At 41.1% G+C, this 16,498-nt stretch overlaps 1 protein-coding gene across 7 annotated transcripts in view; it reads right to left on the bottom strand.

Annotated features, from left to right (window-relative positions):
* Nucleotides 1–16,498, bottom strand: part of LOC119895365 (RIMS-binding protein 2) — a 70,871-nt gene that overhangs the window by 15,535 nt on the left and 38,838 nt on the right. For 4 of the 7 annotated variants that reach the window (XM_038708442.1, XM_038708441.1, XM_038708447.1 and 1 more), the window contains 12 exons: nucleotides 11,314–11,481; nucleotides 8,896–8,979; nucleotides 8,652–8,741; nucleotides 8,259–8,381; nucleotides 8,073–8,177; nucleotides 7,813–7,863; nucleotides 7,073–7,105; nucleotides 4,548–4,728; nucleotides 2,926–3,131; nucleotides 1,385–1,521; nucleotides 1,183–1,292; nucleotides 216–1,091 (listed from right to left, as the gene is read on the bottom strand). In XM_038708442.1, the coding sequence (XP_038564370.1) occupies nucleotides 216–1,091; nucleotides 1,183–1,292; nucleotides 1,385–1,521; nucleotides 2,926–3,131; nucleotides 4,548–4,728; nucleotides 7,073–7,105; nucleotides 7,813–7,863; nucleotides 8,073–8,177; nucleotides 8,259–8,381; nucleotides 8,652–8,741; nucleotides 8,896–8,979; nucleotides 11,314–11,481 (2,164 nt within the window). The remainder of the gene's footprint in view (nucleotides 1–215; nucleotides 1,092–1,182; nucleotides 1,293–1,384; nucleotides 1,522–2,925; nucleotides 3,132–4,547; nucleotides 4,729–7,072; nucleotides 7,106–7,812; nucleotides 7,864–8,072; nucleotides 8,178–8,258; nucleotides 8,382–8,651; nucleotides 8,742–8,895; nucleotides 8,980–11,313; nucleotides 11,482–16,498) is intronic. The other 3 variants (XM_038708443.1, XM_038708448.1, XM_038708445.1) reach the window with 2 other exon arrangements.

The following is a 16,498-nucleotide window of genomic DNA, read 5'->3' on the forward strand; positions in this document are numbered from 1 at the left end:
TGTGTCTAATACCCTTAATCTGGATCAAACATTTGAGCCAGACTGAGCCTTACATATTCTGTACTCAGTCTTGTCCAAAAGGAATGTTTGATATGATTTAACTGAATGGTGGAAAATATGTCTCATTGACTCATGACCCATAGACTATGTGTAAGTGTAGTTAGCATGGCACCTTAAGAGAACATCTGATATTAGATAAAATACTAAATCCTGACCTGCCATCAGTGTGGTGAAGGTGATTGTAGCGCTTCTGTGTTCACGTCGCTCCACAGGTAACTCCCATGGCGTGCGGTGCGGCCGTGCCTCCACTTTGACTGTGTACTGCAGGCTGGGCAAGAGGTTATTGAGGCACAGCGAGCAGCAGCCAGCCTTCACCAGCTCACACTCCTCGTCATTCAAGGACACAATGTGCACATAGTTACTGTTGCTGGGCAGCCAGGTCAGGTTGGCAGAGGTGGCGGTGACCCTGTCCACGCGGAGCTGCGTGGGCGCCACAGAAACATCCCGTCCGACCAGCATGCTGCAGCGCAGCTGGTCTGAGAGGCCCTTCTCTGTTAGGCTTTGCACTGACACACGGTAGGCCTTGAGGTTTATGTCTAGCCGCTCCAACACCGCTTTGGTCTGGGAACCGAAGGGCACATTGAGCCGCAGCTCCTGGTCCACATACACATTATAGCTCCACACATTGCCCCACCCAGCCGGCACCAACGGAGGGTCCCAGCCGATGATGATGCTCTTGGCAAGCTGCTTGATGAGGGTGAGCTTACGTGGGTAAGGCACAATGTCCACTCCCACCTCCTCCAAATCCAAGTCCAGGCCGTTGGTGAGGGGGGCTGGGACAGCCAAGGCCGATGCTGAATCTGAAGGGGCTGAGGCAGGGCCAGAGGCAGCAGAGGCTTCTGTCCTTTCTGAGGCGCTGACGCCCATGTGGAGGTGATGCTGGTGGCTGGCACTGTGCAAGCTGCTGTCTAGCAGGGAGTTATGTGACATGTCCCCTGTCTCTGGATGGTGAGTGCTCATGACATCGTCGTCCGATACACGTTCCACAAAGTTAGAGGGGACCAGCCCTCTCCGTCCATCCATCAGCTCACCTGTATGGAGCCACAGTAAAACACTGAATGTACACCATTTAAATACAGACATATGGAACTGTAGATGTAACAATCTACACTCCAGACTTACCTTCATAGAAGCCATCATCATCCATGTCTCCATACACATAGATGTATTCTCCAGCAGTGAGTGGAAGCTCCACTTCAGGGTTGTCATTGGGGCCGTCATATGGATTATAGCTGTTGAAAACCATTTTACCAGGAAGTTATTTTGATCACATGTTAACAAACTGTTGACATAGTGATTCAACTTGCCTTGATTTAATGCCTACCTGTATCTTGCAATGAAAACCTGAAGCTTTGCTGCTCCTCTGCTGGCTGTGTAAGGTGCCGGGGCTACGTCAATGTCAAGCTCTTCTACTTCACTGGCAGTGTCCACCTGAGAACAACACAATGCAGAAGTAGAGGACTAGCGGTTTGAATAAACAAGCATGTTCTTTCAGGGCAACTTTTTGCAACATTTTCCTTAACACTGAAACTTGCTATTAAATGTGGTGCAACATTTTAAGCATAGGAAGACAGTTGAAAGACCATTGGGTAAAAGCCTTGACTGCTGACTGTAAATGACTAAAAGAAAAATCAATTTAACTAAGTTTTAGCATGCTAAAAGATAACATGCTCACGTGAATATACTGTGTACAGTATTGTTAAATGACGACTTAGTATCAAGAGTCACTGTTGTTAGTAGAGAATTACAGTAAAATCAACAGTTACACTCAATACAATGAGAGAGGTTGAAGGTTGTATATTTATAGCACCCTGGGAAAACCTTTTTAAGGATAATCACTTACAACTACTACTGTATAACCTTCATAATCCACAGTGGCGAGTGGATTATCTCAATAAATATGAGCTTTATTGAGCTGTGGGCAGACGAGTGACTAGATGGAAAGACCACCAACCTGTCTGTCTGTCAAGACCAGACACCGACTCTTTGGAGACACAACAAAAACACCAAATCATAGCAGCAGATCCAAATATCCAAAAATCTTATAAATGAGCAGCGGGAGCTCTAAAATATTCAGCTACAGTCTGTACTCGTGTGTGATGACAGAGGAGGGGGTTAAGGAGGGCTTTTCAATATATTACATCCACACAATCAATGTGATTGTCTTGGTAGTCTTGATGAGCAATCTGCCTGTCTATACAGAAACAAAGAATGCAGAAGAGCTGCAGGCAGGAGCCCTACACAATCACATAACCTGGGTGAACATTAGGAGACCGAAGGAGTATTATTACAAACAACCAGCTAACCCACCCACCAAATGCGAAAGCCATTTTGGCTAGCAGAAATGAAGAGTGGCTGGCAACTTTCAAATGTAGTAGATATTTGACAAGGGTTTTGTGAGAGGTGAGATACGGTCTTGGGTTTTCGGCAGAATTACTGGTATTGCTTTGCCTACCAGAGTGTATAGTACTAACTGATAAGTGTATTTCAGTAAACGTAACTGAAAGAAGTTGTAACAATATTTAATAATCACAATCGGTGCTGTGTGGTAAGACATTATTAATACATTGCAAAAGGTTTAATATTTGCTCTCAGGGAATCACCAGTAAGAAAAAACTACACACAAAACTTAAATTAAAAACTCAAAATGTTATTAGTCCACTGTTCATGTTGTCTGGTTTCTTTCTTTTAATAACACCAACCTGCCCAGGGGGCCGTAGATGAAAGCCTTTAGCTAAATACGACACATTTACATCATATCGATATTGATTAATGTTCGCTGCCCCTGATAAATGATCAATAAATTAAAGTATTCATTCTGAAATAGGTAACAAGTGATTCACTGTACACTCTAAATGCTGGTACCTCATGTGTTGGGCTTGATTTGTGCGGACTGAGGTGGGTGTCAGACTTGGGGGTGAGGTGTGTGGTTTCCGACTTGCTGGAGGAAGAGCCTGACTTGCTGACACTGATGGTGGGCAGCTCTCGATGCTTGGTGACAGGCGAGCGCTCCACCCTGGACAGCCCTGCGGCGTGGGGGGTGGCCCCCATCCGCAGAGCAGTGGCCACATCTAGCAGGAGAGAGGAGGCAAGAGGATAATACATAATCCGTGACTTTAATAGACGACCCCGGCCCTCTCACTGGTTAACCTGGTTGAATCCATGAGCAGCTAGGTGTGTGACATGCAGGAGGCTCAAGGTTGAACCTAGCTGATTAAACAGTGGAGGAAAAATCCTGTCTCCATCTGTCTGAGGTTAGAGGTCACAACCTTGCAGCAACGTTCGTCACACCAGCACTGTTAAAGGGCTTAACCGGTTCATTTCTAACAGCAGCCCCATGGGCACTCATGTGATGCTGAGCATTACAGACAAGCTCTGTTACAGTGTTGGACTGTGACTATGTGGGTGAGATGAACAGGTTTGAACATGCCATGCTTTAGTGACACTGCCCAACATATACTGAGCGACAGAGAGTACCATACGGATCATTACCCTGAGGGCAGGAGAGAGTGTCCCCTCCCTCAAGACTCCAGAAGGCTATTTCACCCAGAGACACCATGTCCCATGAGCCACCAGTGCAGTCTAAAACACATGAACAACGTAGGAGAAAGAGCTTGAATACATTTGTGGGATACATACAGTAGGACAGATTTGGACTAGATGTGGACTGTTACATTTACATTTAAGGCGGTTGTGGCTGGGATTACATTATTTGGATATTCTAAAAACATTTCCTCTTCAGCGAACAACTTTGTTCGGTGAACAGGAATTTAAAATGACCTTTAATTCACAGGCTTGGTAGACATAGCTGAAATGTGACACGCACGCCCGCGTGAAATGTAAGAGACTATGCTCAATTTGTATTACAGAGATATACTGGTATTAAGATCTTTTGGAAAGTACAAAGTCCACAATGAAACTTTCCTATACTAAAACCTAAAAGGAAGCATCCCTGATTGACAGTTTAAAAATGGCTTTGGATGCTTTTGAATGGACTGATGCTGATGGTCTACGTTTCCCAGGCCATGCTCTGTTCCAATTTCTGGAACTGAAAGAATTCAAGAACACTAACAAAGACGATATACTATGAAAGCTGAATTACGGTTAGACAATTATTTATTAGATTATCTTGAACCAAGACAGAATAAGGCAGATTGCTTGACTTCAACTCTTTGTTCAAAGAAAAAATGGTTGTTGACACTGCTATGTATTTGCAAAATTTAAATGTATTTTTAAGCATGAACTTATATGCAAGTATTTTGTGGATATTATAAATGAACTCAATTAATCTGTTTCTTTCACCTGGTTGTTAAAAAGGTTTTTAAAGTCCTAAACAAAATTAAAAAAGAACAAACTATCCTCTGATGTGCAGCTAACTGCAGTGAGGACTCTATCGTGAGGAAACACCCTCAAAAACAAATATACTCTCTCTGTATAAGGTTGTACTTTGGGGTGTGAATACATCATGTCATGGTTGTGTGGCCCACCTCGTTCAGCAGTCAGGCCCACCCCATTGGTCAGAACAGAGAGGCCAGGATTGTTAAGGAGGCTAGAGCTGGCCAGGTCCACCATCGAGGCCTGCAGTCGGAACTTCTCCAACTCTTGGGACAGCAAGCCAAACTGTTCGCTTTGGCTGCGACATTTGTCCTCCAGCTCTCGTACCTTTGACTACACATCAGGTAACAGACAGGGAAAACAGACACCCAGTAAAAACCAATTCACTTTAAATGGAAAAATACACTCTTCAACACTATCATATTGTAGTACATCATCAATTATTGATTATCAATTAATTTCAGGGGTAACTGTTGTGATTTACTTTTGTGCATTTTTAAATACACAAGCTTTGCTTAAAAGGTTGGTAAAATAGTGTTTGAACACAGTTGGTTGTGTTTTAAGTGAATCTTGAGTGTCTTATTGTAACACATCAGTCATGTGGCGGGGTCTAACTCCGTGGGCCCTATTTTCATGGTGCCGCAACGACCAGTGCAGGCAGTGCTCCGACCACTTGGTATTTTCCTGACCTTGAAGTTCACTTTGCCCACGTGTGGTATTTTGGTGGCCAGCGCAGAGTGCACAGTGCACAGGAGTGCAAGTTGTTGGTATTTTGGTGGACAATGTGTCTTAGACCTTGCAATGAGAAACGATGTCTCAGAATCACACCTGGTGAAACTTAGGTTCCACTATAGTGATTTTGTTAACTGCAAACTAAATACTTGAAAATGTGCAGAAATAAAACAAGCCAGCCCAAAATGTAAATAAACGCTCTCCAGGCTCATAGATGCGTTTAAATTGGCATCTAAAAAATTACTTTTTATGTAGTTAAAGCAGGAATGCTGGTAAAGTTGATCTATTAATTAAAATAGGAAATTCCCAGGACGTACTACTTTGCATTTGTCGTTATGCTTGGGCAATTAAAATGGGGCCCTGTAAGTAAAGTAACCATCTTTATGTGAGTCAGTATCATGCAGAAACCTAAAAGCATACACAGCCATTTGCATGTATCATAGAGAAAAACACATACAAGACTGCTTCCACAAGGTATAAACAGTTTGTTATAAAATGAAGTAAGTAGCAAAATGAATTTAGGTCTCTGGAAGACCGACAAAGTAATCTGTCAGTGAAACATTTGTTATAAGCTTCAAACACAAGTGACCAAGACTTACAGGTTCAGAGGAAAGAGAAAGGAGAGAAATAAAGGTGGGTAGTTTTTCTGGTCAGATGGGAAACGGGAGTAAAACCCAGAGTTGGAGGGGTAGCATATGTTATGAGAAGTTATATGTTGTGCTTCTGTCTTACACTGTATTCACTTTAACAAAGCCACTAGGCAGAAGCGTTATTTGCCAGAACACTACAGGTTTGTCTTAGCCTCGCTGAGTTTCTATATGTTGCTGATTTCACTTCAGGTTGTGGTGGGAGTTTCCTGGCAGGCTGATCTGACAAAAGCCTCAGCACGAAACGGTCTGAACAACATTTCCTGTTAGCTCTCACCTACGCAAAGCCTACTCCACAGTCACTTCTTATGTAGCTACACTGAGCTGAAGTGGGAATGTACTAAAACTCATTTAAAAATCTCCAACAAATACGCAGTTACAAACGGCAATCCGACTCAGTCATGCGTTGGTATACACAAGAGGAGGTTCTACCTTAATACAATAAGATCAAATAACAAGCCAGCATGATGAGCAGGATAACTGTGCTTAGTGTAGCTGGGAGCAATAACTGTGCCACAAAAACACTGTTATCTAGCCCTGTGTGAATGACCTGATTTACACACATTTAGTAACCTAAAACAAATTGCACCAGCATCAAATGTGCCTCTGCGGCCACATGAGGCATTTATGATGCACAGTTTTACAATAATTACTGCAGGGCTGTAACTGTTTACAATTTTAACACAAATGATGTATAAACATGGTTAAGTTGCCATCTTAAAGTATTTAAATCAAAGTATTTCATTTTAATAATTGGGGTATGGTGGGTCTATCTACAGGGGCCAGGGAAGGCTTTGGGGCAGGAAGATAAATCATTTAGCCCAGGAGGTGAATCAGGCAAAGGGTTAACAGTACCTGCATGCAGTCCAGTGTACTCTGGTTAGCAGAAAGATAATACAAATGATACAAAAAGGTTTATAAAAAGCAAACACATGCTTGTGAAACAATGAATCTGAGAAAGACAGAGCATATTATTAAAGTAGAAACACAGCAGTCTGAGAACAAGTCGGCAAGAAAATCCCGTCAGGAACCAGTATCACTAGAATGTGTCTTGGCCCTCAGCAGCAAACACCTGCCTTTTGAATGAACACACAAATATTCTGTTTAATCTCTCAATAAATGTTTTTAACAGATTGCAAAAGGCAGTGTGTTGACTTGGCAAACAAATCTCAGGTTCTCAGGAGGGAAAGAGACTTTCTCCTGTGATGCTTTGGGTTTAAATAGAGACAGAAAGTGAGAGAAACTAAGCAAGAGGAAGGAAATGAGCATTTTTAAAAACAGGAGCAACTATACTCTACCAGCTCCCTCCGCAACACAAGCTGAGTCAACTCCTAAAATAAAATACACACTTCATTTAGGAACAAACTCTCATTACAAAATGCACAGTGTGAAAAGCAGAGCACAGGCAGCAGATTTATACAGTCATCCACTGTGTATGATGACATTTTTAAGGAGTTAGGGTCGGAAGTCTGTTTGATTTTTTCTTCTGGTTTTTTTTCATCATTCAAAATCAGCAGCCAATCAGACAGATGGGGACTATCATTTTGAATTCAAACTGCCTTACACTCAGACTGAGAGCAAGTACAAATGTCACACGGAAGCCATCTGTTTAAACGGTTTTCCAGGCCGATGAGTGCTACAAATAAACCAGTATTAGTATTTTCTGCAACAGCTTCTCTGCCAGGTGTTTCAAGCCCATTGTACTGAATGTCCATGCTGCTTCAGTGGCAGTGAGACATCTTTAGTCTACTAAAAACAGGGAGATAATTAAATATTTATACTTTTTTGCTCGGTGTTAAGGAAATAAGAAACAGCTTCATTAATAATGAAGTAGACTTTATCTCAGTACAATCACTAGTGCATGAGAGAAATACAGAGGAAGTCTGAAAAACATTTCTCCTCTCTCTAATGTTAGGGCTGAAGGGATTTAGTTCCACTCTCCTGTGTGACGGTAATAAACAATGTGGCAATGAAAACACTACATGGTATAAAACCATTTATTTTGGACAGAAGTCACAGTGGTCTAATACACACTCACCTCCAGCATCTGAACCACTCCTTCATGCTCCCTCTTGGCGAATAACTGAGCCTGACGATTAAAAAGACATTAAAGTCAGTGAAACGTTGGCTACTCATAAAAGTCAAAAGTCACAGTACAGCGAGCTGTGTTGACAAAATTTGATGTTTTACTGGTGCACAAAGGTTGCCTCCTGCTGGACAAAGTGCCCCAAGGTTTGATTTTAGTAAGAAAAGTAGTTATCAGATATTTTAAAGGGTACAAGAGGCTGTGGTTCCTACCCGCTGTAACCGTTTGATTTCATCCTGTTTGAACTTAAGGATAGCCAGTGCCTGCTCATGTTCCAATTCCAGCTGCTGCCTTCGCTCGGCGACCTCTCGCATATGCTGTTTCGAAAGAAGACAATGTTATCAAGTGGCACGGCAAGGAGTCAAATTCAAAATAACAGTATCTGACCCCAACAGTACCTTTAGGACCTGCTCTAGGTTCTCCAGTTTGGCACGGAGTCTCTGGTTCTCCTCGAGAACTGAATTGTGTTGAGCGGTCACTTCAGAGAGATCTTCCCTCAGCTCCTCATTCTCAGCCCGAGTCTGCAACAGCAGGTTAACTGACTGTATCATTTTATAGGAATATCATTATTTGCAACCATTTTAATAGTTGTGGAATCTAAAGAGGTTTCTGACAACCTCTTTCACTGTCAGACCACTTGTCTTGCTTGATCCTGAGCTCCTCTCTAGTGATGTCACTGCATCCCCAGATCTCAACGTTTAGTTTGTGAGTAAAATATTATTCCAGCTGACAGCTATGATTGACACATCTGTGAAATTGAGACCCACTGGACAGGGCAGGGAGACACTGACCTGGTCGAGCAGCTGTGCCTTCCTCCTGAGGAGATTTGCCTCCTCCTTTAGTTGCTCATTTTTGCCTCGCTCATCCTCAAGCTGGCTCTCCTGTTCCCAAACCACAAGACAACGTTCAGATAAAACTAAGGAAATAGATTTCTTCCAAGTCGGCGTTAAGTTCACTACGGTAATGCCTAAACCAGACTGGAGCGCCGCAAGAGAGAATGCAAAAAGGAAATACTGGAGCAAGAAGACTGCTTACCAAATCCAGACATCTCTTCTGTCGCTTCTTTACTTCATGCTCAAGGTTTTCACATTCTTTTCTCTTCTTGCTCAGCTCACTTTCCTGAACCAACAATGATAATAAAGCACAGATGGTTACACTAAATCTAATATCGCTCTAAAAATAAATCTAGTAATTTACATGGTATAAAGATAGATAGATAGATAGATAGATAGATAGATAGATAGATAGATAGATAGATAGATAGATAGATAGATAGATAGATGCACACTAAGCAGCTAAACACACAAATAATGTTGCGTGTGGTAGTAGAGCAGGATATAATGTTTAAGAGCAAAAACCATGAAAGGCAATATGTAATATAATAACAGATGATTTGCATTTATTGCTTTAGTTTCCATATTGACCTCTGACATGACAGTGATGAGGTATTACAAAGCTTAGCATCCTTTAATTATTCTAAATGCAGCTTACATGCAGGACCAGCATAGGAAAAATCAGCTTATTTCAGCATGGCCACAGGACCTCAATCAAGTATTACCACTATGGCTGCGTGGGGGGAAGCTACCAAACAGACAGGCTAATTGCAGACCACCAGCAGCTGACTGGAAGAGATACTGTACTCCCATAAAAGATGACACGGCGAGACAATAATGATAATTAGACTGCAATCTGTGGTCTGCTTTGCTTGATTGTTTCATCCGTCACAGCTCTAAATAATTTGCATCAAGCAGGGATGTTCTGTTGTCCAGTCAAATCACGACTGTGAAGCTTAATGACGGTTGCACTGGCTGGAACTTGTACTGTCAGCTGTTTCACAATCAGTAAAGACACTTCTCACTGTTCATTTGTTGGCGGTCCAACTTAACTTTTGTTTTTCAGATTTAGATCCCAATCTGGATTGTCCTGTTCCCCATGAACTAAGTCCATATGTTGTTTGTTTAACAGGTATCAGTGTTTACCAGTTTGACGTTCTTAGGCGTGCTGACAGATTTGCTAATTAGCACTGAACATTAAGTACAGCTGAGGCTGATATATGATATAATATCATCCACTTTGCATGTATTTAGTCATAAACTAAAAAAAATTTTGACCTGATGATGGATCCAGATGAAAAGTGAAAGGATCACTAAAGTTATTCCACTTCACCCTTGAATGGCACCATCAACGTGTGGACCAAATTTCATGGCAATCCATCCAATAGCTGCTGAGATATTTCAAAGTGGTGGACTTTGCTAAAGTGGCTAAAAATATCTGGGCTGACTGTTTCTGCTGAAGCTCAGAGTTTACTCAGCTGCTGTGCTTTGCTTTACACGTACCACTATCTAAGATCCCACTTTTAACAGAAATGACCGTATATACTTCCCTTCATCATTTTGCAGGTTTGATTAGGACCTTGGTGAAATGAGAATGCTGTATATCCAGAAATGATGGATTTGAGCAAACCAAATTTAGAAGCAGCACAACACCTTTTTAGAAAATACAGTTGTACATCTACAGATTGATTATAACTTCTTCAGAAAACTGCACCACCAGCTTGTCAAAATGCTACTGACACATCAGTGAGAGCACTGACAGTAGTACAGATGTCATGAAAACACATTAACTGCATGTGCATGAACTCTCCTGGTTAAATAAAGGTTAAATAAAAATAAAAATAAAATGGATTCGTGAAGGGTGAGTGGACTTGAAGCCTGTTACTGATACGGTTGCCACGGCGTAATCAGTTCTCTATATATCGTACGTTTTTTTTTGTTTTTTGTTTTTTTTTAGCTGATTTGATGTTCAATGTCAACAAACAAAGCATCAATTCATGTCTGAAATCTCCATTTTCCATCCTGACATAGAAAGTAAATACAGAGCTGAGAGGGAATATGGCAGATTTAAGCCATGAGACCCACTTGTAGAATCAGCAAGGGCAATGTGCTACTCTTCTGTTTCCAAGGGACAAGATCAAAATAATCCTAGCATTACATAACGGACCATAGTTTTTCCTTCAGTGGCAGTCAGCTCAGTGACAACACTGAAATCAAGCTTCAGTTTCACACAAAAATGCAAAGAGGATAGCAAAGCCAGATTCTTAAAATGTGCTGCTAAGAAGTGTGTAGGACGAATGACTGTTTGGACGAAGGGATTGATATGAAAGCCGGGCCAGTGACATTTAGTAACCCTGTGCATTACTAACCCTTTAATTTCAGCAACTACAAGAAACAACCATGCATTCTATTTGATTATTTTGTATAACAAGTATTTATTAACAAATTGCTTTCATGGACAGTTTTGTCCTTGTGAAAGCAGCAATATTAAACTAGATTTAATATTCATATTATAATTCAAACAGAAAATAAAAAACAAATATGGCTTGTTAGTTCTGGAAAATTTGATGTGGTTTGAATTGCTGGAATATCGGCAGAGGATGGACTTAGATGCTCTCACCAGAAACTGTAGGCGCTGCTCCTCTGTGCGTTCCTCCTGATGGGAGGGGCTCGGGCTAAGGCCCGGTTGGGGCGTCACTCGCAGCCACGACTCCTCCTCCTCTCCGGGAGTCTTCTCACACCTGGATGGAGCTTCATCTAATACCACACTCGGGGTCTCTTCTACAACCTGACAGGGACAGGGAAACGTATTCATTCAGTCACTTTACATTTACAGAGTTTATCTTGAAAAGTAAATTTCCAAGGTATTGTACAAAAAAAAAGCTTATGTTCTTATCTTAAAAACATGACCAACTCCTGAGAAGGGAGCAAATATATAATTGTTATACTGGAGAGCAACACTTAACACTACACCCCCACTGTGAGTGAGGGATTAGCAGAAAGCCTCCTTCCCAGTGGTCCAACTACAATCAATGAATAATCCAGGGGGAATCCCTCTAGCCCGCAACATATGACACATTAGCAGGAAGTGTCTCCTTTCTAATTAGACTGGGTGTAATGACTAGAATTTTTCACAGTAGGCTACTTTTCTCAGCTAATTGCTGTTATTCTTTCATTTTTATAAACTGTATGATTTGTCTTAGTTCCAGGTGGGGGTCAGGCTGACATTGGTTAAGGGTTAAGAGTCGGGAATCAGTATCTAATTTTAGAGCAAACCTACTTATGCTCAGAGTAGAACTGTGCTAGTGCAGCCAAGGCCATGACCCAATAACAGGATCAAATGAGCTCTGCCACGTGCTGCACAGGGGATCTCTCCTTTACACTCTCCTTTCTTTTACATTGTTAGTGACTAAAAGGCCTATCACTCCAGACTTCAGCCACAGTCTCCACTTGTTAAATAAATGATTTCTCTAGGGATTGTCAGAAGACGTCATGGAGATTCATATAATATTAACCAGCTAAATACCCTCCAAACTATAAATATATGTTAGAGATCAACTAGAATGCTTGCAAAATGACAAAGTATACCTAAAACTCCTTTGTCATTTGTTCTTTTTGATCCGTGCTGTCAGCGCTTCCAATAGGTGTTCAATTTGAAGATTTTAACATTTTAACAAACACAATAGTAAAAGAATTAGTCTAACAAATCTGGCAAATGTAACAAATTTTGACTCTCTATGTTCTGGTAGCAATGGCGTCCAATGTATGATGCCATTGTTATGAAAGAGTCAGTTGTGAAACACACCTGGATCCTGAAGGATACTTTGGGACCTATTGTTTTTGGTTTTATTTCTCTATACATACATACGTTCACACACTAGATACATATGACACAAGCATTCATCTGTGCAATTACGGCGGGACAGCTGAAATCTGCCAAACAATTCACAGTTAAAACATTTAATCTATCATGTTGCAGTATAGATATTCTGGAGAGGCTGAAGATTACGAGAGTTTCATTCCCTGTAGCTCCAGAAAGAAACAGAAACTTCTGATTTGATTAGAAAAGAGTCCTTTCTTTTGGCTGATGTGTACTGTCATTGTTATGTTTAGAAAACTGTCACTAAAAGAAACCTACATATAATGGACAGAATGGCTTCAATTGAAGACAACTGTATTGCCATCACCTGCAGTGTTAAAACCATATAAAAGTTGAATGCCTATTTGTTAAACATGCAGGTGCTTAATGCTGTAAGCATGTTTTCCTTTCACATGTGAAGGAGCTTACAGGGAGGATGAAGCTTTGTAAGACTTATGTTCAAGCATCATGGATACGGATACGGAAGACATCAATATGGGGTAGATAACCCATTTTCACTGTTCAGCACCAAACTGGTGGCATGTAAAGTTAAGCAAGGCTGTCCCTGGTTTATCTTTTGGATAGGAGACCAGATGGTGTTAGTAGTGGTGACGAAAGGCCAGCAGGAGGCACTAATTCCATTGGCCCCTGTACAAAAACAGTGAACAGGAACAGAGCTTTAAACAAGTGCAGATTTTTCATCTCCCGTTTCCTGTTGGTGATCATTAAAGATCCCGTCACGTCCATCACAAGTCCAAACGTGGCAGGTGATCCCTGCATCCTGGCGAAATGCCCTCCTTTGTATTTGGTCAGTCTTGGTTAAACCAGCCCATCGTGACTGTTAATTAGCTTGTAGCTCTTCATACCCATTGAGTGGGCAGGCTTTAGTGGGTGGAGTTTGCTGCTACAGTCTGGCAGCCATGCGCCAAGTTGGGAGTGACACGTACGTGGTGGCCAATGTAAGCACCCTATGCAAATTTGAACAAAACATCCTTTTTAACTATTATTCCAATACTTTTTGCAGCTCTTCTCATTTTCTTAACTCCTTCCTTGCATTTACTAAACCCGATTCAGCTTAGCTACGTCTACCACAGGAGAAATAAGGAGAGTCTAAACTTTTCATACCATTACGAAGATGTAATCAAAACCTTCCAAAAACTGTCACTGTGTATACATCCCTTGGGGTACTTTCATATAACAACATATTACAATCAGCAAGATATTGCTATTGGTCTACATTTCAAATCCCTTAAAAGAGCAATACCTTTTCTAAACTGAATGTGAGAGCTCACAATGATGAGTTGAAAGCAAATATAATCAGGGTTCAGGCGACGTGTGATATAATTCTGACATGGTTTTGACAAATGAGCACACAGGGGGAATATTACATAATGCCTTATTTACACAATGTTATGAGGAATAAAGGGCCTGTCATAGAGAGCATTAGACCGAGGCTTAGGCTATTATGATTTCAAAGGTTTATGTGCCAACACACTAACCTAACAAAACTTGGCGTGACCTAACAAACTGTGCATGTACTTGGTTATGGCGCTGTATTTCAGGAAGGAGCAATTAAGGAAAAAGATGATCAGCGCTGCAACAGATTCATAAAGTATACATTTCTGAGCACAAATAGTAATGTCTTTTGACCCATTTAGAAATTATTAGAAATTGTTGCATTAATATAAACCTGCTGCCTTTTGCAGAAATAGTAACATCTGAACAATTATAATAAAACATACCATCCTTTAAGGAGACATGGTTTAAGGCTAGCTAGTTCCTGTTCAGTCTCATCAGACCAATAGACAAAAATGCCGTGCTGGTGTTTCATTAAATATAAATGATCAACCAACCAGTCAATGCCATGTTGTGGAATTTCTGGGCAAGTAAATGGGACAATTCTAAGATGCTACAGTTAGCATCAGTTTCAAATCTAATATATCAGTTCTAACCTTCAAAAACTAATTCTTAAATTCCACTGATTTCAAAGTGTTATGAATAACACACACTGAGATATTTGTACAAACATCCTCCCAGAATGTTTTATTTTTTATTTTACACACACACACACACACACACACACACACACACACACACACACACACACACACACACACACACACTATTATTGATGCCATGCCATACACTGCTGCTCCTGGAGCCACTGGAGTAAAATCAAATCAATGACAGTAATTTGGTAGGACAAAAGCTGATTGCAGCTTTGAGTGAAAATGTAGTAGCAATGCAATTAATATATAATCAATTACAGCTAACAAGCATTATTATTCTACAGATTAACGCTAAATAAGGAGCTTGGATACTAAAATCAGAAAAACACAATATTTCCTGGCATGCAAATTTGTTCTATTTAAATAGAGAGTTCTAAATCAGACTTTCATACAGTATGAATATATAATAATTAAAAGATTTGGCCTTGAAGAACAGTTCCTGCTCACTTCCTACATTCCCTTGCTGTATAAATATTTTACAGACTATACCTGATCGAGGCATCTTGCTTTGGTGTGTCTTTTGGTTTGATTGGGTTATGACAGACAGGGCAACTAATGTAACATCAGAGAACACTAGTGCTTGTTGAAACTAAAAAAAATACAGACATCAGAAACGCCTTCTCCTGTCTACTCCTGTGTTCCGTGCAAATGCTACATCTTCAGTATCATGCTTATTTCATGATTTTGGCGGTTATTATAAGAATTTTCAAAACACGATTGTTGGCTTCTTCGTCACAAAAAACTAGCATATTTTTAAAAGTGAGTGGAAGTGAGGGGATGTGACAAAACTGATCTAAAAATGTAACAGTGCATGCATAAAAACATAACAATCAAAGTAATGGATATTGTAGATATTAAGTAAAGACTCAAATCCTTCTGGATGCATAAAGACAGTCATATAAACCATTATCAATGAATGGCCTGCTGAAGGATGCAGCCATGTGTGAGGTCCTAGCTTACAGGCTCACCTCTTGCACACTGCTTCACACAGCGAGCTGCCGTTGTGTACACTTCATACTGATGTGGTCCATGTACAAGGATCAAGTACACCTTGGGCCCATGCATACTAAAGCAGGGTCAGATCCCATTCAGCAGGCCCTGAATGCCATAAGCACATTGGTGTAATCCCTGCAGACTACTGAAACGGGTAACTGGATCACTTCTTTTAAAAGCACCTTAATGGATTGGCCTGGCCGTTGATTTTCTTTTTAATACGGAGCATATCAATGTCCACCAATCAAACGCTCTACCACCCTGTCACTAAGTCGGTCTGTCAAAAATCTGCATCTGGAAGCTCCAAAATATGACTGTTATAAAACCAGTTTTCTGACAGGCTGCCCTTGACTAGGCCTCATGTATGTCCCGTCTTTCTAATTTGTAAGAAAGTGGTAGTCCATCACAGACAAGGGTGGGATTTACCACAGGATTTACCGAAACGAATATTAAAAAACAACAGCTATGAGACCTAAAAGAAAAATCCCCTCAGCTGTGAGTCATGTTGCCATACTAACATGGGACATGTAACGTACTAATAATCTTTAAGAATAAGCTGGTGATTTTAACAGCTAACACAAATGCAACACTGGCTGCCTTGAGCCAATTCTCTCACACTCCCGAGTCGTCATGACACTGATTAGTTTTCAGTGTTAAGTCTCAACTTTGAGTCCTGCACGGCTTCAGCCTTGCATCCAAGCACACACATACGAGGTTAGCCAAGGAGAACTACAGCGTACCACTGAGGCCTAAACACAGTGACAACAAAACTCATAAGATGACCTACCCCTTTTGTGTGATCTGTGGCAACGTCAAGGCTTCCCTTGGCCTGCTAGTTATCCAGAGCAGGGCGAGATAGAAAAGTCTTTAGTGCGGCTGGAGTCTTACCTACCACCCAGAACCCTCTCACCGCTGCCACAGCAACAGAGAGCGGATTACTGGAC

This window comes from Micropterus salmoides, unplaced genomic scaffold, assembly GCF_014851395.1.
Source record: "Micropterus salmoides isolate LMB-PRFRI ecotype aquatic unplaced genomic scaffold, ASM1485139v1 Ms_hic_scaffold_9, whole genome shotgun sequence".
NCBI lineage: Eukaryota > Metazoa > Chordata > Actinopteri > Centrarchiformes > Centrarchidae > Micropterus > Micropterus salmoides.